This window comes from Sus scrofa, chromosome 13 (assembly GCF_054392235.1).
Source record: "Sus scrofa isolate SSC_HxYL_T2T_F1_AM1 chromosome 13, Sscrofa_HxYL_maternal_Yorkshire_Landrace_v2.0, whole genome shotgun sequence".
Taxonomy (NCBI): Eukaryota; Metazoa; Chordata; class Mammalia; order Artiodactyla; family Suidae; genus Sus; species Sus scrofa.
The window spans coordinates 122,105,809-122,130,067 of NC_139395.1; the positions used below are offsets into that span (position 1 = coordinate 122,105,809).

A 24,259-nucleotide genomic window follows, 5' to 3' on the forward strand; every position below is an offset into this window, starting at 1 on the left:
GGTCCTAGCAGTGGTCTGTTTCTTGGGGTTGTATTACTATATTTTATTTCAGAAAAGTCATCAAACTGTATCCCTAAGACGTATATTTTTCTATATATATGAGACATTTCAGTGAAAAGTTATCTAAAAACAAAAAAAGCCGTCTCAACAGCTGCAAAGCCAGGCCTCAGACAAGATCAGTTCTGTCTATTTGAGGTGAGGTACACACCACACCTCACTCTGCTTGATACTTCCTGGTTCCTTCAGCATCGGTTCTCTGCCCTCATGGTTCCATCATTATGGAGACTCAGTTCCTCTTTGTTGGTGCTTCTGCTTTGTTAGTTTCTTTGTCTGGTCCTAACTCATTCTCCCCCTTTCCCTCTGTCTCTCTCTCTTTTACTCTCCTATCCTTACCTGTCCCTCCCCACTTCCTCTCTGCCCTCTCCACCCTCTCTCTTTTCTAGCCACACTCACTCGCGAAACAAATACTATTGTCAGCTAGTCAACACGTAGTAGAAGTGGTTACTTTGAATAGAACAGGCCAATCACCATCACACCTACAGATGGGTTGTAATGTCTTAACAGTGGAAGCTGAATGGGGGTGTGCATAAAACTGAGCCCTATCTGTAAAGATACTTTCTGGCCACAGGTTAAGAAGTGGCCTGTGGACATATGCAGCATGCAGACACAAGCACACCACACTTCTCTTTGGTCCTCAACCCCAGCTGGATTTTGGGAACCATGGAACTACCCTTTTACCTTTCCCATACTATCTAGCACAATGCCAAATACACTGTGGTGGGTGCTCAATAATTATTTATCTGTGAAGCCAGTAAGAATATTTTTAGTGGATAAATAGGTGACTTGGTATTCTGATTGCTAGTTCCTCATTTTCTTCTCAATTGCATCCTTAAATGATGCCTTGGATGCAAAATTTCTGGATCTGTATCATAAGCCTCCAAATTCCATAAGATTAGACAACTTCTTAGTACACTGTTCAAAAATATTTCAAATACTAAAGATTATGACCTGTCTTTTTCTTTACATCAAGACTAGAGTGATTGATAAATCAATCAATCAATCAATCAATCAATCAGAGTTCCCTGTTTGCTCAGCAGGTTAGGGGTCTGGCATTTTCAGTGCTGTGGCTCGGGTTCAATCTCTGGCCTGGGCATTTCCACATGCTATAGGCACAGCCAAAAAAATAAGAAAAAGGAAAAAAAAAAAAAAAGACAAGAGTGTGTTAGCTCTAATTAAAATGAGATAATATAGTTTTATCTCATTTCACCCCAGGTCAAAGAATGATGTCACTCTGTAATGGTACACTTAGGAGAGCCACTGAAGACTTTATGTGTGTCTAGTTATAGGGAGCTAATTCTGTTTAAATATTCATTTGCAGATATAAATGAATGTACCACTGACAATGGAGGCTGTCAGAACCAATGTTGTAATACAATTGGCAGCTATTACTGCAAGTGTCAAGCTGGCCAGAAGCTGGAGAAAGATGGCAGAGGATGTGAAGGTAACAGTTAGGACTGTCTGTTTCCTGATAAGGAAAGAGAACATCCAATGCAAAAGAGGGGGTTGTCTTTAATCCAGAGCCAGTTGAAATGCCTGTGCTGAATGTTGTCAAGAGCACAGATCTTCCTCTCATGTCTAGATTATAAAATTGTAACCTTAAGAACACTTCAAGTAGCTTATTATAAGAAACATGTGATTATACGCTGGTTTGGTTGTGTCATGTTCTGATTATGGAATTTCAATCGTTTATTTAAATCCCTGGGTAAAGTACACATTTGTGAAAGCATTTCGTTTAATTCTAAAGTGAAAATGGTGCTTATTATAAAATACTTATATATTGTTACAATGGAGATGGAGGGACACAAAACTAACCACAGGAATCATAGTCTTGGTGTAGAATTAGTCCCCCTCCCCACAACTTCCATTTTCAGTCTCCTTTTGAAATTAATTTCTTCTTTCTTTTATTTATTAATTCATCATTATGTTCATCTGACAATCATCGAGTAACTGCTCTGTATCAGGCATTATTCCATGCTATGGGGATAAAAAATTAATGAGAAATAAATTCTGCCCTGGAGGAGCTCACTGATTAGAGGCAAAGATTGAAACATAAGCCAAAACTTTACAGAAGAGTGTTTTAAAGCATTATAGAATGAGGTTAAGTGCACTGGATTCAAAGAGACCTGGATTTGAGTCTCAGCTCTGTCACTTAAAATTTATGTAACCTTGGGCATGTTATTTAATCTTGCTAAGACTCTTTCCTCATCTGTAAAATTTAGGATAATGGTAGTTCCTAAAACCACAAAAGTTGCTGTGGGAATTAAATAAGATAATTCATTTAAATACTTAAGGTAGTGGGTAGCATGTAGTAGGTATTAAAATGATAACTCTAAATTGTACTCTCATTTATGACCTCAGTTGTTTCCTAAATTGGGAATATAATTAGGACCAGTGACTACTTTCCCTTCTTCTCTAAAAAGGGAGATACCAAACTAAAATGATCCTCTGTACCATGTCTTATAACTGTCCTTTCTGACTCTTTGACCTATCTATTCATACTATTAAAATGCTTGAGCATTTTATGTATTCAGGCTTTTTAAATATAAGATCAGATAGAAATGCATTTACTCTATGTTTTCCTATTCATCTTACAAAATCAAAGTCATTTTTTCTTCCCCTGACAATGTCTATTCCTTATGGGACATATGTGAATAAGTTGGTGGGAGACAACAAAACAAACCAAAGACATCCAACTGAAGGTGTCTAGACCTGGAACTGTGGGTTTGATTTGGACTTGCCTACACAAGACAAGTTGCAGGTGTGAGTAAGTTGGAGAATTTCTCAGATTCTCAGAAAGCAATGTAGCTCATTCCCTTCTGGAAAGGCTCTGGAAGGCAGCAACAGGAAGGGCTCCAAATAGACAATCAGATGTTCAAGGGTGACTGCACCCAGGACTTTCTGAGAAAGACTTCACTCCAGGCAGGGTCCTTTGCCTAGAAGAGTATAAATGTATAAAAGCAAGCCCTAAATTCACCCACACTCTTTTATATTCTAGTGAGGTCATCTTTATTTCTGATGAGATTGCTTCGCAATGGTGTTTTCAGTATTGGTTCAATATCAGAGAACCAGAGGAGTTAAGCACTCATGGTGTCCAAATGAAAGCTAGGAAACTTTCATTTCATTTTGGCCACTAAAGATAGCATGGTCTACCTGATGACAACACTATTTTCACAACCTCTCCCTTGCCTGACAGGCTATGAACTGTGTTTCTTTTAGGCTGATTATTATTATTATTAACATGATCATTATTATAGCTACATTTGAAGTGCCCAGCACAGCAATTAGGCAGTGTTAGTTTCGACAATTATTGTTATTATTTTTGTAACAACTATTAGGCTGATAAGGCATGTTAAACCTTACACCTATTAATTCATTTACATGCAGTTATCTCGTATTTTAATTGCAATTAGTCACTCTTCCTATAAACATCAAATATTTAGAGAAGTGATTTCCATGCTTTCATTTAACTGATGTCCACTCGTGCTGTCTGAATAGAACTAACATTAGTATGTGTGAGAATCGGGATTTGAGACTGAATTAACATTGACTTCCTACTTACTGAGATGTAGAACTAGGGTTGGTGTTATTGGGTGGAGCAACTCACCAGTAAAGAATACCTCTCTCAAGTCTCATATCTTAGCATCTTTTCTTTTTCATTTTTTTAAGTGACCATTTGGTAGACATAGTGATGCCTGAGATTCATCTTGCTTGATTGTTGAACATTCGATGATTTCAGATTTGTTTATACACATAATTAAATAAAAATAATAGAAGTCATTTTGAAATTAATGCATTCTAAAGCCATTGAAAATGAACATTTCATTTCATGTGAGGGTACTAATGACATTTATTTACTGGATGCTAACAGTAAAGGTCAGTTGGTTTCAAAGACCATTTTGTTGAATGCTGCAGACATAGAATTAAACAGTCATTTGAAAAGATTTTTTCTTTGCATTAATATAAATTGGATTTAACTTATTTGGATTGCTTTTTAAAATACAAGTCAAAATTTTAGTAGACATTTATTATAGCATTGAAATACAACTAGAGTTTTACCCTTCCATGGAACTGAAACATTTGTAAATGGCCTTATAAGCTAATCTTATTCTTTAACCTTTTCTCTAAAAAGCCATAAACTTGTAGTGAAGGTTTCTGTTAACTCAGTTACATGAGTATCCCCTTCTCTCAAATATAGAACTGAACCTAAACTATGGTTTCTAACTTACTCTGTAGGTAGATTATTGTAATGTATAAAGTAAAGGGAGAAATAACTGTGTATCACTGGAGACTGATTGTACATGTCTTGGACCTTCTCATTCTATCTTGTATGCTGCTTCCAAATACTCTATTTTCTTTTCTCTTTTTACTGCATTACTCAGTCTTATTGATTTTCAAATATCAACAATTTAAACTTTTAGAAGTCTCATTTTCCCAAAGCTATAAGTTCTTTTTTGTTGTATGCTTGTTTTATAGTTGTCAGTCTACCTTTTATTCATTTAGTCATGCTGGGTTTGTCATTTAAAGTCTAACTAGTTAAACTATTTGGTTATCAGTAGGTCTGTGTAAACTTTTGCTGATAACAGATCTATTACATTTGAAAGGGCAAATTATATTTTTTATTTCTAAAGGGCAAATCAAAGTCTCAGTTTAGTTTGAACTTTCTGAAGTGTTTCCATGCAGCTAGTTTAAATTATATTATTGGTGTGGTACCATAGTGTGACTGTTTGAGCATGGTAGTACCATAGAGTCAAGGAGTTTTTCTAAATGAAGTGGTAATTAACATTATTGTACATTTTAGTAAGTGAACTGATAAAGATAATGAACATTGATTGGACATTTAGGATAGAATCTTCCATTTGGAAGAAATAAATCAACATAAAGGTATATTGTTTAATGAATCAATGGTTAAACTATTTTAAAGTAATTTGAAAATATTTTAGTCAATTTTTTCCTGGAACACATTAGAAATGATAATGTGAATAAACTGTGTAATTCATCAAGACTTTATGTAGAATTATAGAAATTTTAACTAAGAAAAGGGTCTCTATAGATGGAATCCCAAGGAAATTAAATGATTTAAACAAACTCAAAATGCTAATTAGTAGACAAAGTGACCCTTGAAACCAAGCTTTCTTATTTCCTCTTGATTAGATTGAGAGGCAGCATGACCTGGGTTCAGAGCAGGTCAATCAGAACCATGGAGTCACAGTGCTGCAGGAGCCCAGAGGCCTACAACTTGTGGAGGCCATGATCCACAGAGGAGGGAAATTGAGACCTGAAGCAATAGATTGCTTTCCTCCAATTCCCAGACAATTTATCTATAGAGCTAGGAATAAAATCAGGTTCTCCTTTTCTCAATTCCCATTCTTCCACTGGATTGATCAATCTGGTCAATAAATATTATTGAGTAACTAGTAAATGTTCAGCACTGTGTTGGGTAGTCTGAGCCTACTCGAGTAGTACAAAATATATTTTCTTCCATCATAGCGTTTAAGTATGTAGATAGGAAATTATTGTCTGACATTTTAAATGCAAGTACAAGTGATTATACTATATGCTTTGAGAGCTCACCCAGATCAGCTTCTTTCCTCCAAACCACTGTATCTAAACCAGCTTGTTGTTTATCCTTGTATTAGGGTTCTCCAAGGGAAGAGGTTCTGCAGCTCCTTTCACAGTCTTAATAACCCTTGCTACCAGGAAAGCCTTTCTTATGTGTCATCTATATTCCTCCTGCTGATGTTTAAACCTTTTTGATTTTAGTTTCTTCTTAGCTCAGAAAGACATAACTAATCAGAATCCTCCTTCATGCAAATTCTTTCCACACTTGTAGCACAGTTATGTGCCCTTCTCAACTTGGTTAAAATATTGTGCCAATTACTAGAGGCTGTCAGTATTTGAAGAAAAAATATTATCTATCTGTCTTCCCATCTATCTATCTGTCCATCCATCTATCTATCTACACACATATTTGGTTTTGAGTTCATAAAATTCACTTGAATAAGTCATTGTCAAGGGTTTATTTACTTCCCTATACTTTTTCTCTTAATAGTCATCTACAAAGGGCATCTTGAAATTCTGCTAGTAATTAGGGGAGAGCATAAAATAGTAGTAATAGTTTCCTGGCCTCCAGGAGCTGACAGTCTAATGGGATGATATATAAATGAAGAACAATTTAAGAAAATTCCTATACAGTCTATCCTTATGTTCAAAAAAAAAAAAAAAAAAACACCTATCTTTTTAAAAAATTTAAAAAATTTTTTGTCTTTTTGTCTTTTCTAGGGCCGCACCTGCAGCATATGGAGGTTTCCAGGCTAGGGGTCTAATTGGAGCTATAGCTGCCGGCCTACACCAGAGCCACAAAAATGCCAGATCTGAGCTGCATCTGCGACCTACACCACAGCTCACAGCAACACCAGACCCTTAACCCACTGAGTGAGGCCAGGAATCGAACCTGCAACCTCATGGCTCCTGGTCAGATTCATTAACCACTGAGCCACGACAGTATCTTTTTTGAATTTATCAAGACACATTTATAATATGAAATTCTTTATCTTTACAAGTTAGAACCACTTAAAATTTTTGGGTTTATCATATTTGACACATAAATGTATACAAATATCTCTTTCCTTTTATCCATCCATGCATCCATCCATCCACCAAATTATGTACCTGGCTCCTACACTGTGGACCATATTGAACAAAGAGCACACACTTTAGGTTTGAATATTGACTCTGACATTCACTAACTGTAAGGCTTAAAGCAAGTTACTTAATATCTGTGGGCTGTCCCTTCATCTGTAAAACCAGAATAGCAATATTTACCCTGATAGAGATTGAGAGAGTAAATGAGATACTGTATGAAAAAAATTTGGTGGTGGGAAATCTCCTTTCCCCTACTTTGTGACCACATTAAGAGGGATATTGTCCATCCCTGACATCTCCCTGTCCCCTCACTTATTCCTTTCTTCCCAGGAGAGGAGTTAATTATCTCACTTGGGGAGTTTGGAGAAAGAAATTATTTGTTTGGGGAAAGAAACTGAGTCCACCTTCCTATCTCCTCTTTAGGATCAGCAAATGCCTGCAGGAAATGCCCATGCTGGTCTGCCCTGTTCTGATGCATGTTTAAATAGATCAGGACCCATTCCCCCCACCCCCACCAGGGGTAGATTGAGGTTTTCCAGCTATACCTATGACCAGGTGGGAGCATTTATCTAATTCTGCATACATTTTTAGAAAACCCTTAAATCCTTTTCTCCAATTTCAACCTTAACAAAAATAAAGCTGATATTTTGTCTACATCTGCCTATTTTGGATTAGATCTTGATGAATTCAAAAGTCAGGCAGGGAACACAGTCGTTATCGTATCCTTTTACATAATAACACCTTGCATTTGCCTAATGCATAATACATGCTCAAGAAATTTTCCTGCTTCCCTCATTTTTTAATTTCCTCCTATGCTATATGTTGCTGAAGATAAAAATGTGTAAGGTTATCTTTCTCTCTCCAAGGAGCTTCCAGTTCAATAAAGAAGATAAGATGGATACACAAACGGCTATAGTATAAGATAGCAGGGGTAAATATATGGAAGGCACAAGCAAGGTGCTATGGGAATTAACCAGAGAAAGAGATAACCCACGGTTGAATCAAAAATGGCCTGCAAAGAACAGGGACAGACACTAATCATTCAGTCCTGGGACCGAACAATTCTCCTTCCATTTCTTTAATTTCCTTAAAAAAAAATCTTATTGGAGTGCTGCTTCATACTACCTGCCCTGCTGTCACTCTTCTTTCTTGTTTGACACTGGAAGGCATCTGAGATTTGAACAGCAAAGCTGCCACTGCCAGACCATGATCATTCTTTGTAGAAACTCTGACTATATGCTTAAGTATCTGTGTCTTTTCATCTAGAGAGAAAACACATATAATTCAAATCCAAAACTCTGCTATGAAAGTGGAAATTCGCTTTGAAGTTAATCTTTTAACTAAAGCCCATAATTTTCCCCCTAGTAATTCAGAGTAATTGTTTTGATACCTCAGTTTTTAGCTAATACTTACTACAGTCAAAAGTGTATTCGGAAGTGAGGTGAGTGGGAAGAAACCATTATGGATATAGATGTTCCAAGATGAGCTGGTTCATTTCACAAATTTCATTAGAGACATACAGATTTATGGCATAGCTCCTATAGGTGGTAGAAAAAAAGGGGTCACCAAACAAGACAAACAAAGACATTGCTCACAGGGGCCTCTTGTTGATAATATACCAGGACAAAAATCCTACAGGCAAACCTACTGCCTCAGGAGCCCCTGCGACTTGCAAAAACGATGAAACATAACAGCCAGTCAGGGCAACTAGCTATATGGGAGTATCTGGGAATGACAGGTATCAAGGGATCTTTCTTCTAAAGTTTGGCTCATGATCCTTAAATTTTACCATGTATCAGAAAGCACAACATATATTTATTATTTTTAAGAATAAAACCATTTTGTTTAATTCGCAATTATTTTGAGTTTCTCTATTTAGTCCTCTGAAAAATGAGCTGATCTTTTTGAAAGATTTTATATTTACATTTTTTTGCTTTTTCCGAGAGAAACTCCCCAACTGAGGCACCCTTTCTGAATTCATCATATATGTGTTTTCCTTCTAAATATTTTTATTTAGATTACAGAATCACACACACTAAAGGATCAGTACAATCCTGTATTTTATTTGATTATTTTCTGAGGTTTTTTTATTAAAGTATAGTTGATTTACAATGTTGTGCCGATTTCTGCTGTACAGCAAAATGACCCAGTTCTGTGTGTGTGTGTATGTATATATATATATATATACCTTTTTTCATATCACCACTATCATGTTCCTTCCCAAAAGATTGGACACAGCTATACAGTAGAATGATCCTGTATTTTAAAGAGTGATCTTTTTAGACTTCTGAGATGTGGAGAGTTAGTTCCTACCTTTGCAAACATCCATATTATTTTTTGTTCCTATCATAAAAACAGTAATGTATAACTGATTTTTAAATATTCTTGCTATAAGAAATTCTTCATCAGTTTCTTAGGAGAACTCTGATTGTGTCTGTGTGTGCGTGCATGTGTGTATGTGTGTAATGCTTAGTCAGGAAATAAGCCAGTTAAAATGGACTTCTTTTTTTGCTGTTGGTTTTCATATGTCTGTATTTCTAGTGACCTTCTGAAGACCAGAACTTCCTCAGTATAGGATCCTCAGTATAGGATCTCATAGGAAGAATTGAAACTACTCATTTCCAAAAAACACTGTGTACTTTAGTTCATGAGTTCAAATGGTTTCACTTTTTATTATTTATTCCTATTCATTTTTTCTCAGACCAAGTCTGCGCTTCCTTGAATACCACTAATATCGATATAAAAAGACATCACACATTTCATTTATTTATTGTGGCTACACTTGGATATATTCCAAATGCATTGCCAGTAAAACCAAGCATATGAGAGGAAGCATATTTATTTGTATTTTTACTTTATATCTTCTATACAGGTATCCCATTGGTAAGAGTATATTCCCAAGAATAGTAAATACTACAAATATATAGAGTGCTTCATGCTGTTACAAACATAAATGTTCATATATCTTACTGTTCCACATAGGTAGTAGGAAAGATATATTTTAAGGAATCGTATCTAAGAATTATTCTAAGTGGTGGTGTTCTCTTTTTACCACAGTGTATTGGTGGGTTTCTGGCATTGTGTAAAAGCATATGCCCCTCTGATTGTTTATCAAAATATTGAGAGTAATTGATTAACTGAATTGTCACTAGCAGTCTGTCTTGCAGACTGAGAAAGACAGCTGGATTCTCTAAAACCCTTTGACAACTCTCCAGTAATAGATGACCTGACAGTGCTGGGTGGCACTGTTCTTCATAGGAGACCTTCACTTCCCAAGCGTACATCTGTGATCGGTTGTGCCCTGGTTGGTCTGAGTTTGTCACTGGGTCCTGTTGACCCCTATTTCTGGGTCAGGCTGGAGAGAGCATCAGAATAAAAACATCTCAGGCTTCCCTGTCTGCATGGGTATGAAAGGTTAGAGGCAGCAAGGAGGAGAAACAACTATCATCATTGAAAAGAATGCATTTTATATGTACTTTTTATGCTTTAAGTACATATTTCTCAGTTATAAATTTCTCTGGTTCTGACAAGCTTATAGACATACAGCATTCCCAGCAATAGCACAAACCAGTGGAGTTCTGAAAAAAAAAAAAAGTCTTTTCTCTGCTTCATGTATATTTAATATTTTTTGAGCATAACCAAAATGACCCTTGCTAATTCATCAAAACTGGTGACAATACTAAGCAAAAAAAAAAGGTGGTTATAAATTGCTTTTCACTGATGAGAAAATAAGCTGGTTTAAAATAATTTGTTACATATCTTTGAACAAGGTAACTGCAGGCTTTTGCATTTAAATCAGTGATTATAAAACATGGCATGTCTGTAAAATTCAAGGGACTAAAAGACCTGAACAACTTATCTATTTATTTTTATACAATTTTGTATATTTTAAATAATCATCACATTTTGGAGGCTTGACTGAGCACTGGAAACATATTAAAATCACAGCTGAGAAAATTAGGCTAATTGTAATTCATTAGATGCTGTCCTTATTGAAAGTGAACTGATTTAATCCCTATTGAAAGCCCTAAGGCACAAGAAAGCAAAATAGCTATGTAACAGCTTAGTGCTCTAACAATTAGAAAGTACTATAGTTCAATATTTTTCAAACTTCAATATGTGTATAAATCACCTTAGATCTTATGAAAGTGCAGATTCTGTTTTAGCAGGTGTGGAATCAGCCTGAGAATCTGCATTTCTAATGAGCTCCCAGGGCCACAGATCACCTTGAGTAGAAAGGCTTTTTTGTTAGCCTTTTATTTTTTTAGTTCATTTGTTGGGTAATTGCTAATCACTTGCTAATTAAAATATGGCCATAGTCAGGCATTACAAAATAGTATGATATTTGCTATTCTCAACATTTAAAAAACTTTTCTTTTTTGTTTATTACTACTAATAATGATATGTCTTTTATATAAAATGATAAAGATGATAATGATATCTTACATTTATGTAGCATTTTTCATATGCGATATAAAAAACTTGTCTTAAGAAACAGCTTAATTGAGATGTAATTCACATATCCTCCAAGCAATCCTTGGGAAATGTACTATTCAATGGTTTTTAATATATTCATTACCACAGTTGATTTTAAGACATTTTTATTACTTCAAAAAAAACCCCTCTACCCTTTAGTGTCATCTCCCTATCTTCCCCTACTTCATTCTAGATTTAAGCAACCATAAATCTGCTCTTTGTCTCTATAGACTTCTCTGTTCCAGACTTTTCTATGAATAGAATCATACAATATGTGGCTTTTTGTGACTGGCTTCTTTCCTTTAGCATAACAATTTTTTTATATAATGATTTTTATTTTTTACCATTATAACTTCTTTACAGTGTTCTGTCAATTTTCTACTGTACAGCATGGTAAACCAGTTACACATACATGTATACATTCTTTTTTCTCACATTATTATGCGCCATCATAAGTGACCAGACATAGTTCCCAGTGCTACACAGCAGGATCTCATTGCTAATCCATTCCAAAGGAAATAATCTGTATCTACTAACCCCAAGCATCCCATCCATCCCACTCCCTCCCCCTTGGCAACTACAAGTCTATTCTCCAAGTCCATGATTTTCTTTTTTGTGGAAAGGTTCAATTGTGCCATATATTAGATTCCAGATATAAGTGATATCATATGGTATTTGTCTTTCTCTTTCTGACTTACTTCACTCAGTAGGAGAATCTCTAGTTCCATCCATGTTGTTGCAAATGGCATTATTTCATTTTATATGGCCGAGTAGTTTTCCATTGTGTATATATACCACATCTTCCTAACCCAATCATCTTTCAATGGACATTTAGGTTGTTTCCATGTCTTGGCTATTGTGAATAGCCTTTAGCATAACATTTTTAATTTAAAGTTCATCCATATTATAATTTGTGTCAAATCTCCTTTATAAGGGCTGAATAATATTCCATTTTATAGATATACCACCTTTTAAATCCATTTGTCAATCGATGGACATTTGAATTATCTCTACCTTTGGGCTATTATGAATAATAATGCTATTAACATTCATGTACAAGTTTTCATGTGTACATACTTTCATTTCTCTTGGGTGTATACTTAGGAATGGGATTGCTGTGTTATATGGTAACACTGCATTTAATTTTCCTGGAGTTTTAATTGAAATAAATAAGATTTAGAAATATATATATTTATATGGGTATGCATATGGGTAGATATACATCAAACAAAAAGAAGTCCTTGGTCAAATAATTTTGAGGAACACTACATACCAAAACTCTGTTAAGGAAAAACAGGCAAGAGAGGAATCATCCAACTTTGTTTAACTCAGGTTTCCCAAACATGTTGAGAGAATGCAACATGTATTTTGCATTCTACTCTTTCCAGTAGTTCATAGAATGCATTTTGAGAAATCATTTAATTTCATGTTCTGGATGTAGAAGAGCTATTGGATGAGGCAAAGAACATTATTCAGTGTACTCATGAAATGATTTGCTTGGGCTAAACAGTGGATAACTTAAACCCAAGAGATAAATTCTATAGGTACATGGGAAGGGTTATGATTTTCAATGGGACATATTTGAGTAAAGGCTGGTTGTAAATTCCATACTTTTAATAGGATGAAACTGTGATTTCTGAAAGTTGTGCTGGCCATGGTATAGGCGGAAGTCATGGAAATGGTAGGGAGACCATTGATACAGCCCAGCTATTGACGTTCATAAATGCAAAAGGAGATAAGAACCAGTAAGTTCCAATGATCTACTAGACCAAAGGGAGAGATGAAATAGCAAAGTCTCTGTAAATAAGATGAAAAATAATATGTAATAAGTTTTGGATAGCAGAAATGCCACATGTAATATGATAGAAAACATATTGAACAGTGATACCACATTTAAACCAGATATATTGGAATATCTATATAAAATTTTCTACCGTTATAAGAAAAACCCAGCCTTTCTATTCCTCCTTTGAAAATCAGTGCTTGATTTCTGTGTGTAACCTGCCATGGGTTTTGATGTTGCCATCTGGCACAGTCTGCTTATCATCTTCATTATGAACCTAGGCTTTTTAAATGCTGATTCTTATTTTTCTTCATTAAATCCTAAGTAAATTTCAAATTAATGAGAAGTAGGATTAAAGATGAAAATTTCCCCTAAATGTTATTATTAATTATGTTGTTGGGGCACACTATTTAACACTGCTCAAATCTGGCCGTAAATAAGTTCTCTCTTTGAAGAGATGACCTGCCTTCACTTTTGTTCTCAGTACTGTATTTACTGTTTTCCTTTGTCATTGGAAATGGAATTGCCAGATGGTTTGCAAAAAGTGAGCAACAATATTTTTTAAAAGACTCTTTATATACACAAACAAGCTAGCAAACAAACAAAAAGAATGTTAGCTTAAGTTGAAAAAATAAAGAAAAAACTTTTGCTTAAAACACAAAAACACAGGCAGAATCTCAGTGTGTTAATTATATACTCATTCATATCAGGAGGAGTATGACAAGCATGGGTAGTAGTTCTTAAATTAGGGAGAAAAGTGGATCTCTAAGAGCCACACATTGTCATTGTGACACACCACATGCAGATAGCCCTCTGACCGGCATTTTTTCTTCAGCTATAGCTACTTAAGTCTCAAGTGGTGCTTTCCAGTATCTGTAAAGATTTGCCCTTGTTGCCCACATGAGTCTCTGAATATCAATATCATGGACAACAGGAAACCACTTCAGTTATCTTTCATATCTACCTACTCTAAACTCAGAACATACCCCTTCCCTTCTCTGGGCCTCAATTTCTTCATCTGTAAAAGGAGACATTTGGATTGGGAAATCTCAAAGATTCATCCAGGTTATAAATTCCATAATTCAGAAAGTATAAACCTAAAACTTTCAATGTAATCCAAAGGCTGGAATTCTGTGAAAGAGGCCAGAAAGGGATTTTAGAGGTGGAGGGACAGTCTAAAGTCTTCTTTCCTGAACCCTACAGCTTTTCACCATTAGTCCTCGGACCACACAGAGAACCTAAGCTATCTAGTACGATATGAAATCATCTTACTTAGATGGATGGAAAAGAGTAAATTAGAGAATGGAAAGAGGAAACCATAAGCAGCAATTAAACTTTAGCAGATATAATAGAAGTCATGGATTCTACCTGCCTTTTAGGAATAGCTTTAAGATAACCTTGTTTTCCATGTAAGTTCTTGTTTCTATAGCTCTCTAGCTCTCAAAAAAAAAAAAAAAAAAAAAAGAAAAGAAAAAGTCCTCTTGGATTCCCACAGCTCTAGCATAGTGTTAGACACCTACCTCATATTCAATATATTCAGTTTGGCTTATTATTATCAATTATTTACATCAGTAATCAGTCTAGAAGAAATATTAGATAAGAAAATAAAACACTATTGGAGTTCCTGTCATGGCTCAGCAGAAATAAATCTATCACCCATGAGGATGCAGGTTTGATCCCTGGCTCAGTGGGTTAAGGATCTGGTGTTGCCCATAGCTGTGGTGTAGGTCGCAGATGGGGATCTTACATTGCTATGGCTATGGCGTTGGCTGGAAGCTACAGCTCTGATTGGACCCCTAACCTGGGAACTTCCATATAGTGTGTGTGTGCCCTAAAAAAAAAGAAGAAAGAAGGAAAAGAAAACACTATGTATTTCATCAATTAATTTGTAATTGCTCACTTGTAAATTGCAAGAAATAGATGCAGCCTAAGTCAATAAACATTTCTATAAATTATATTATAAAGTCTAGTTCCTTTTTATCCGATCAAATGGTTTACATTTTCTGTGCTGATTGTCAGGAAAATTTAAACCATAAAGTGATATGTGATTCTTATTTTAACACAAGAATTAATAAAAAAAAATGTATCCTGTGTTTTCTGGGTATACTTGAAATATGCTCAAATAATTCAATTATTAGTTTTTAATAGGTTAATAAATACATGAGTAAGGAAAAGTAGCAGTTGTATCTTCAAAGGGTATGGTAACTTTTAAAAAGTTGCTTTTTATGGGTAATTTATAACATGTGCATAGTATTGGCATACGTAAGGGTTCTAGTGAGGCCAAACTTAAGAATTACACAATTATTTTTATACTAATTGATTTTACACAAAAATTTTACAATTAACTCTGTTCTCAAAGAAAATGGAAAGGCCAGCCACAACTTTAAGTTACTCACAGAGCTTGAAAAAGAGTTTGTCAATCAAGGGTGGTTAGACACAAAAATGTAGAAAGAGGATAGCCCATCCAAGCACACTGGGGAGAAATAGAGCCTTAAACCAACAGACTTTGAGAATTTCAGTCTTGTTTGCCAGTGGTTAGGCTAGTTTATCCCAATGAACAAGAATTTTCATGTAATTCCATTTAGTAGATTTCTATGATAGATTATAATGTGATTTCTGTATTAGCCTGGGTCCAATTAAGAGAGACAGACAACAACAAATTCCCATTAAAACATGGGAATTTAATACAAAGAATTATTAACCATATCAGGAGATTGGAATAAGAGGAATTGGCCAGTAAGAAATAATGGAGAACTTTAGAGGGTACAGTATTATAACTACAACCCCAGGTCTAAAACCTGGAACAGCTGAGGAAGAGATTCTCCAGGACTAAGATCCAGATACTGGTTGGAGAGGATATGGTTCTGGCTCACTGGAGACCAGAGAGACCACTGTGATGTCATTCCTGCAGAACTTGCTGGAAATGTGACCTCTGGAACCTGCTGGAAATCTGCACTGTAGGGTGTTGGAGAAAACTGTTCATGAAGAGGAGTTTCTTCACTACAACATTGCCCAAAGTGTGTGTGAGGTGAAGCTACCTGTTGCTGGGTACTGATGACCCCCTGTCACTGCAGGAGCCAGGAGCTGAAAAAGCTGCCTCCACTGGTGGAGCTGTGCACAGAAAAACTGCATCCTAGTGCTAGAGAAGCCACCTGTGTTGCAGAAAGGAGCATGACACTGGACAAAGAGCTTGCATTACAAAGCTAGGTAGTAGGAAAGCCAGCATCCTGCAAGAGCCAGACGCTGGTGAAGACCTCTGTGGTTAGAGAGCCAGGCACTGGAGAAGTTACATTAGGTAACTAGACAGTGAGCCGCAGCCGAGAGGGCAAACCCCTTCCTCCACAATGTCTCTCCAGTGCCCTCTACTGGAGATGTTTAACATCATGTCTACTGAGAAAGGAAAATTGTTTGAAGGGCCCAGATCCATTTTCACAGAGAAGGCAAAAAGTACATTTGGAGCTGGGAAGTAATAAACCGGCAATCAGCATAATTCCCAGCTATGCTCATACAGTGATTATAAATACATGTCCTTTGATGCATAGACTTGGATACTCCCCTGAAGACAGTTACTTCTCCTATCCATTGCCAACTTGGTCATGTGACTTTCTTGGGCCAATAGGTTTTGAGTGGAAGTGAGACAACACCAGATCTGAGCAGGATTTTAAATGTGACTGTGTAGTTCAGCATGGCCTCTTGCTTCTTTGCCCTCTGCTGTGAAGAAAGCAAGTCCTGGACAGAGGCTACTCTTTCATCTTAGTCCCAGAATGAGGTCCAGAACTGAGTGGAGCCACAGGCAACCTGTAGACTACGAAGGGAAGAAAAGGTGTTGATAGTTATACACCCCTGAGGCTTGGGGTTGTTTTTTATTTCCAAAAAAAAAAAAAAAAAAAAAAGTTGACTAATGCTGTTTCCATGCTTGACCAACACCTCTGATTTTGGTTTGGCTAATTATGATCATGCTGCCTAAACTGTAGTGTAAATTATTGTGTTATTTTCTGATTTTACATATTTACCTGGCCTAAGAAAAGAGAATGGAGAGACAAGACCTATTCTTGGATTGAGGGAAATTCATCCTAGCAGGGTCAATCTGAAAGAAGTCTCAAGAGGCCTCTAGCTGGTATTTGCCAGATGACATCTTGGCCCTGGTTGAGTATAACTCCCTGGTGGGAGGGTAGAGATGGAAAGGTTATAGTAAATTGTTTCTTTACTGCAAAAGGCCCCTCTACAATGCTATCACTCTTCTCTCTTTGCCAGTTTTGATGACCAGCTGTCAAGATTATCATTTACTTCATTTTACCTTATCGTAATCAAATGTCCCCACATTAATTGGGATTCTGGGTTGTGGTTTATCTTAAGATAACTTGCTATTCTTAACTAGATTTGGTAGAATGATATTCAAATTTTTGTGGAAGAAATGTTATTTTGACAGTGTTGTATGAATTCTTCAGCTGTCACTACATTTCGAAAATTTCATATTCACATAGGGACTTTCTCATTCCTCATTGATAGGAAATTATGTTCTCCTTGTTCTGTTAGTCATTATTACTACACTTGATGTCTTACACATTGCTATTATTATATTTGGTAATCTCAAGGCACCCCAAAAAACACACACACGAGCTGCCATCTGAGATTAGATATTTCAGCCTTCATTCAGACAAAGAATATGCTGCTGCTCAATAATTTTTAAATTAAGATCAGAAATAAGAGGAGTTCCTGTTGTGGCTCAGTGGTTAATGAACCCAGCTAGTATCCATGAGGATATGGTTTCGATCCCTGGCCTCGCTCAGTAGGTTAAGGATCTGGCGTTACCTTGAGGTGTGGTTTAGGTCACAGACTTGGCTCAGATCTGGTGTTGTTGTGGCTGTGGCATAGGCCAGCAGCTGCATCTGCGATTTGACCCCTAGCCTGGGAACCGCCATAAGCCGTGAGTGCGCCCCCTGCCCAAAAAAGACATAAATAAAAAAATCAGAAATAAGAAGTCACATGATTTTAATTGTGTTATTTTAATCATTGAATATTTAAAAGTATGGGCCAAATGCTAGCATGTGTACAAACTATATGTATGTACAACTAAAGAAAAATTAAGTATTTCTAACATTTTTCTCAAGTGTGAGGGATATTACTTCCTACTGTATATTTTTAAATATTGGCTAGGGTTTTCAGACCCTGTTTCTGTATTAATAATCAGTCCTATAATTAAAATGGACAAGTGAATGAAAGACATCTTCATGAGGTAGAAAAAAGGTACAATGTCTATTTCAGCATACAGAATATTGGTTTTCTCAACTCTAAAGTGGGGATAATATCTACCTAATAAACTCATGGAATTTTTTTTTTTTTTTTTTAAGAATCAAATGAAAATGTGTCAGTGGAAAGGATATGCAAATTGTAAAGATATTTGCAAATGTAAAGGCTTTGATACTATGAAATGATTGCTGGTACACTGGTATTTTCCTAAATCCCATTAAACCTAGAGCCTAGACAAAGATAAGACTTAATCAGAAGAATAATCTTCAGAATACATCCTATCACAAAAAGAAACACAAGATACTCGGATAGGCCTTAAAGGTAAGGGTAGATAGAAATGTAGTTTCTCCTTTTTCTGAAGTTGTTAATAACCCAATTATAATTTTGACTATCAGGAAGTATCATATTCCCCAAAGTCCCATTTTAAAAAACTGTGGTCAAGCAGTAGCAAACTGTACTATATGCTCCCTAATAATTATATAATCTTATCACTAAAATCAGAAGAGAGAGAATCATTGGAAAGAGACTTACAGCAGTTTGAAGGTAGGAGGAGCGGCAGGGATGGAGGGAATACATTCAGCCCTCCATCTGTTTCTGAATTTTCTTTGTCTCTGTTTTTTCCAAGAATCTAGTAAACATTTCATCTCTTTGTTTCTGGAGATTCCTTAGCCCTTTGGGCAAACTTCACATGGTATACTGTAATTGTTTGTGAAATTGATAAATTGTCTATCTCTCTCATCAGATCATAAGTGCCTTGAAATTAAGAATCTTATTTTAATTCCAGATCTAGTAGTCCTGACTGCTTCCTCGCCCAGAGTCTGGGATGTAGTAGAAGTCCATTGACTGTAAGATAAAGGGATAAGTAGGTAGAAAATAGATTAAAGTAATAGGAAGGGATGGGAATAAGTAATCTGTTAACAAAGCTTTGCTCTTCTTCTTTTTTTTTTTTTTTTTTTTTTTGTCTTTTTAGGGCCGCACCTGTGGCATATGGAGGTTCCCAGGCTAGGGGTCAAATTGCAACTGTAGCCACCAGCCTATGCCAGAGCCACAGCAACACGGGATCTGAGCCACGTCTGCAACCTACACCACAGCTCACGGCAATGCCGGATCCTTAACCCACTGAGCGAGGCCAGGGATCAAACCCACAACCTCATGGTTTCTAGTCGGATTCGTTAACCACTGAGGCACAGTGGAAACTCCTCTTCTTCAATATTAAGGAACTTTTTTTGAGACACAACACAGTGCAAATTTTATATTAGAATTTAATAGAAAAATTAGTCAACTTGAAGATATTTTTCAGGAGACTCCTGAAAAAAACATGATTAATTTCTGCTGTGTGAGTTTCTCTGTTTATGTTAATGCATTTCTTAAAAATAGACTTAAAGCTGCTATGATGTCCTATTCAAAATAACAATATTTTTTTTAAAAAGGAATACAGGCTAGTATAGGATGGAGGAGAATGTGTTATGAAAATCAGAGAGGTACGTCCTCTACATAAACCTAAACGTTTAGAATCTTTGTCATAATATATAAAATAGTGTAATTATTTTGTAAAAGAAGAGTAAGTTTTAAAATTGTTTGGGGAGTTCCAGTTGTGGCTCAGTGGTAACAGACCAACTAGTATCCATGAGGATGCGGGTTTAATCCCTGGTGTTGCTCAGTGGGTTAAGGATCCAGCATTGCCGTGAGCTGTGGTTGCATCTCCATAGCTTTGGCATAGGCCGGCAGCTCTAGCTCCAATTTGACCCCTGGCCTGGGAACTTCCATATGCTGCGGGTGTGGCCTTAAAAAGCAAAAAGCAAAAGCAAAAATAAATAAATAAATAATTATTTGGATTGAACCTATTCTAAATTGTAATAATGGCATTAACTTTCATTTTTCCAGATGCCTTAAAGATAACATAAAATTCAAACATTTTCTAGTATTTTTGAGAAGCTTAGCTGTTAACTCTTTGTCAGTATGTCATCCTTAATCCTAAGCATGACAAGAGTGTATGTGATTTTTGAATATGTTTACAAAAAAATGTTAGGAGGAATACTATATCTGCCAGGCTGCAGAGATTTGACGTTCAATGGAAATATTTGTTAAGGCAGATTTTACTTTGTCCATTACCTTGCCTGCTGTGTCATATAAATTTTTTACCTACTAATCACAAACCTCAAGATCTGGGAAATGGAGTTTCCTAGAACAGGCTATATATTTTTGATTGCCGTCTAGAATCAAACTGATGTCGTTCATCATGAGAGGACTAATAAAAGTTACATTCTATATTGAAACATCCCTGTATTTTATGGACCCATCTGATACACCCTTAATAAAGTTTTAAAACAATCCATAATAGATTTTGCAAGAAGCTCAGATCTGCCAGCACTCTCATTAACAGCCCAATTTGAAGCACTACTTTAGGCATGATTATCTGCAAAATGTTAGTGGGATTGTTTAATATTAAAAGCCTAGCCGATGGGACAGGAAGCTCAATTATTAAAAAATCCAGTTAAATTGCTATTTAGAGTAACTTAACAAACAAAATTGAATTTTGTTCTTATTTTCAAAATACACACTTGTATTCAGTTCCTCAAATATGTGGTCTGTTGAAAATGCCAATGTTTCTAAGCGATTTTGCAGAAGAAGAGATGGTTGATTAAAAGAAAAAGACCCCTTAGCTTGTTGAAACATAAATGCGTGAGAAATGACAGACACCATGCTTCTACAATGTTCGCTCAGTTAGCTATACTTTAAAAAACAAAAAGCCGGAGTTGTTATCAATCTAATGTTCAGAGAAAGGACCCACAGTGAGCAAATTCAACACATGCACTTGTCTTTTATATATAATTGTCTTTTTTATTGACCTCTCTATCTGGGAATAATATCCTTTGAGCCTCATACCTGTTTACAAAAGTATTTAGTCACCTAGACTTTCTTGCCTTGATAAAAGATGTTAGCAGATTAGAACATGAGATAATCATCAAAAAGAACAAGATAGTTATCTTTGTTGCCATGAAAAGTTCTCTGCATTATATTTGTCCTTGTGTATGTAAGTGTGTGTGTGTTAGACTTGGTATAGAAAATATCTGGTTGAATTTATAGCCAGTTATTAAGAATTTGGCTTCAGGGTCTTGGGAGGATAGAAGAGGGCAGCTGAAAAGATGTTTTATTCTCAATGGTTTCTCCTCTGTACTGTTTACATTTTTTTTTAACCTTGTAATAAAACATTTTCAAAATGGCACTCTTCAGTTTCCTTAAACTTTACTGTATTTTACGTCCAATAAAAATATTCAAATCCCATCAATTGATAAAATATACACTATTAAATTCAAAACATGTAAGGATTTTTTAAAAATTATTAACTGCAATGAAAGGAAATCCAAGCCATTGTTATTAGTTAACTAGGACTCATAGTGGATTTAACAACAAAAATACAGAAAGGGACTTTATATACCTGCTACTAGTTATCCTTCTCTGCTACGCATATTAGTGGAACTTTAGATAATATTCATTCTTTATGGTACAACTTAGACATTAGACACAGTTTTTGTATCCTTTTGGCATTAATTTTGGCAACATATTGAGTTCCTAATAGGTCAGTTGATCCATAAAGCCATTTTGGATGGAGTATTAAGATTTGGAATTATAGGAGTTCCTGTCGTGGTTGAGTGAAAATGAATCTGACTAGCATCCATGAGGATACAGGTTCCATCCCTGGCCCTGCTCAGTGGGTTAAAGGATCTAGAGTTGCTGTGAGCCGTGGTGTGGGTTGCAGACATGACTCAGATCTGGCATTGCTGTAGGCTGTGGTCTAGGCCAGCAGCTACAGCTCCAATTCAACCCCTAGCCTGGGAGCCTCCAGATGCCACAGGTGCAGCCCTAAAAAGACAAAAAAAAAAAAAAAGATTTGGAAGTACAGAATTTAATGAACATTAGTATTGTATTCTTGTTCATATTTCTCAGTTTTTAAATCATATGACTAACTCTTTTTTTTTTTTTTTTTTTTTTTGGCCCCACGCACAGCATTTGGAAGTTCCTAAGCCAGGGATCCAACCAGCACCACAGCAGCAATCCAAGCTACTGCAATGATATCCCTGGATCCTCAATCCATTGCACCACAAGAGAACTCTAACTCTTGAATCTATTTTAGTATTCTGATCACTTATCCAAAATTATTTTAAATTCCCAAAGATCATTAGACTAGATGTAGGGCAAAGTTGCAAACATATCATGTTTAAAATCATTTCTCCTCCAGCTTTCATTGCTGTCCTCATTGTTTCCTCCCTAATGATAACCTAATCCTGCATGAGCCGAGGACAAAATGAGATAAATTAACATTCTGGGCTCTCCTATGTACAATTCAGCTAATGACAGTTTTACCTGTCCTGCAGAGACGATGTAGTTTCCTTGGAGGTATTACTTCTTTTACTCATAGAAGAGAAGTGCTCCCCTGCTTTATCATGAAAAATAGTAGTTTCAATACCTGTTTTCCACATTGATGTATCTGTTTGCTTTTGTGGGTACTGTTCCTGGGTTATTGTAACTGTTACATTTCAGACACTAGCTTACATGATATCTCTGTGTGTCAAGCAGCACCTGGACTTTTCAAATTACACTTTGTGTATGACTCACCCTCACTTGCTATGACCAATTTTAGTTTGCTATTTTCAACATTAAAGGAGTCAGAAGCACTCTCTTTCATGTTAATGACACCCTTTCAGGATGATTTGGGGGTTTATTTTCTTTCATATCTAGGTTTTTAGTCTTTTCCTAAAGCCAGAGAAGAATAAGTAAGGATCATTTAGGAGATCCTTCAAATGATTTATAATTTGGAACCACTTACTCTGGGCATTAATTTTTTTAACATAAATGAAAACATTACCAAATTTTCTAAGAATGTCCTGTTTTAATGAGCTTATTCTTTTTAATGAAGGCAATTTATTAAGGATATTATTAAACATATGCTTATTTTATAACATGTATTATATAAATAAATTATACATAAGTATATTTTTGATTAATGTATATCAAAACTTGGTCCAGGAAATATAATCCATAATTTCTCCTTCTCTGGCAAGTAGGCAATATGAAATACAATCATAAAAAATAATTTTGGGGCTTTAATAATATAAAGCTCTCCCTTTATATTGTGAGGTTAATGAGGATGGTGTGGCTAAGCCTTCCCAGGTGAACACAGGGGGTTTCTTGGCTTGGCTGTAAATGTGTTCTCCACTTGGCTGAGATTTGCACTGGTTGGCAGTTGTGTATTCCACTTAAATATCAATAGAAAAATACCTGGGCCCCATGGCTGGGTAGGATTTCAAGGATAGTCTTAGTGCTTCCAGGAGTGTCCCTTAGATGGCTGCCAGGGACACTGGTCCAGGGGAGTGTTGGGGTCACAGTAAGATAATCATTATATGTATTGCCCCAACTAGGACACTTCAGAGAATAAAGGGTGGAGGGGTACTTAAATAATTAAAATTTTATAGTTAGAAGTATTGAAACATAAAAAAGCAGTACATGCCATAAAATAAATATGTGTGCTTTATAACATATAATAAACGAAAACCCCAGGCTAGCAAGGGCAGTCATACTATTCTCTGTAAGCCCTGTGGCAGGACTTTTCAGCCTCCCATGAACTAGCCTATAATTTTCTAGGTCTTCCACTGACCCTGTCAACTGAAGGCCTACTGCAGCAAAAGGATTATTGGAGCCAATCTTCTGTAGAATTTTAGAGAACAAAGTGGCCGTAACTGATATGTGGGTTACATCGCTAGCTCATGGAGTTATTGGAAAGATTAAATTGAAAAATATATGGAAAATGCCTACTGTCCTGCCAATTTGAGTGCCCCCAAAATATTAGCTTCCTTGTTCTTTTTTTCACTACTTACTGCACACTCACAAAATTCACACAGACTCGCTTCACCTATCTTTATTATAGTTAGTGGTTCACGTTTTTCTTTCTAGACTCAAAACGCCTTGAGTACAGGCCAGACATCTGTTCATTCTACCCCTGGCCCAGCACCCTCTTGGATCAGAGAATATAAATGGTGGCTAATTGAT

The 24,259-nt window shown here is 36.0% G+C and overlaps 1 protein-coding gene across 49 annotated transcripts in view; it reads left to right on the forward strand.

Annotated features, from left to right (window-relative positions):
• EGFEM1 (EGF like and EMI domain containing 1) overlaps positions 1 to 24,259 on the forward strand; it is a 688,205-nt gene that overhangs the window by 372,209 nt on the left and 291,737 nt on the right. For 43 of the 49 annotated variants that reach the window (XR_014824261.1, XR_014824257.1, XR_014824258.1 and 40 more), the window contains one exon: positions 1,379 to 1,501. The exons of the other annotated variants lie outside the window; for them this stretch is intronic. Coding sequence is in view for 39 of the 43 variants with exons in the window: in XM_084990208.1 (XP_084846334.1) it covers positions 1,379 to 1,501 (123 nt within the window). In the remaining 4 variants the exon portion in view is untranslated. The remainder of the gene's footprint in view (positions 1 to 1,378; positions 1,502 to 24,259) is intronic. 49 annotated transcript variants of the gene reach the window in all.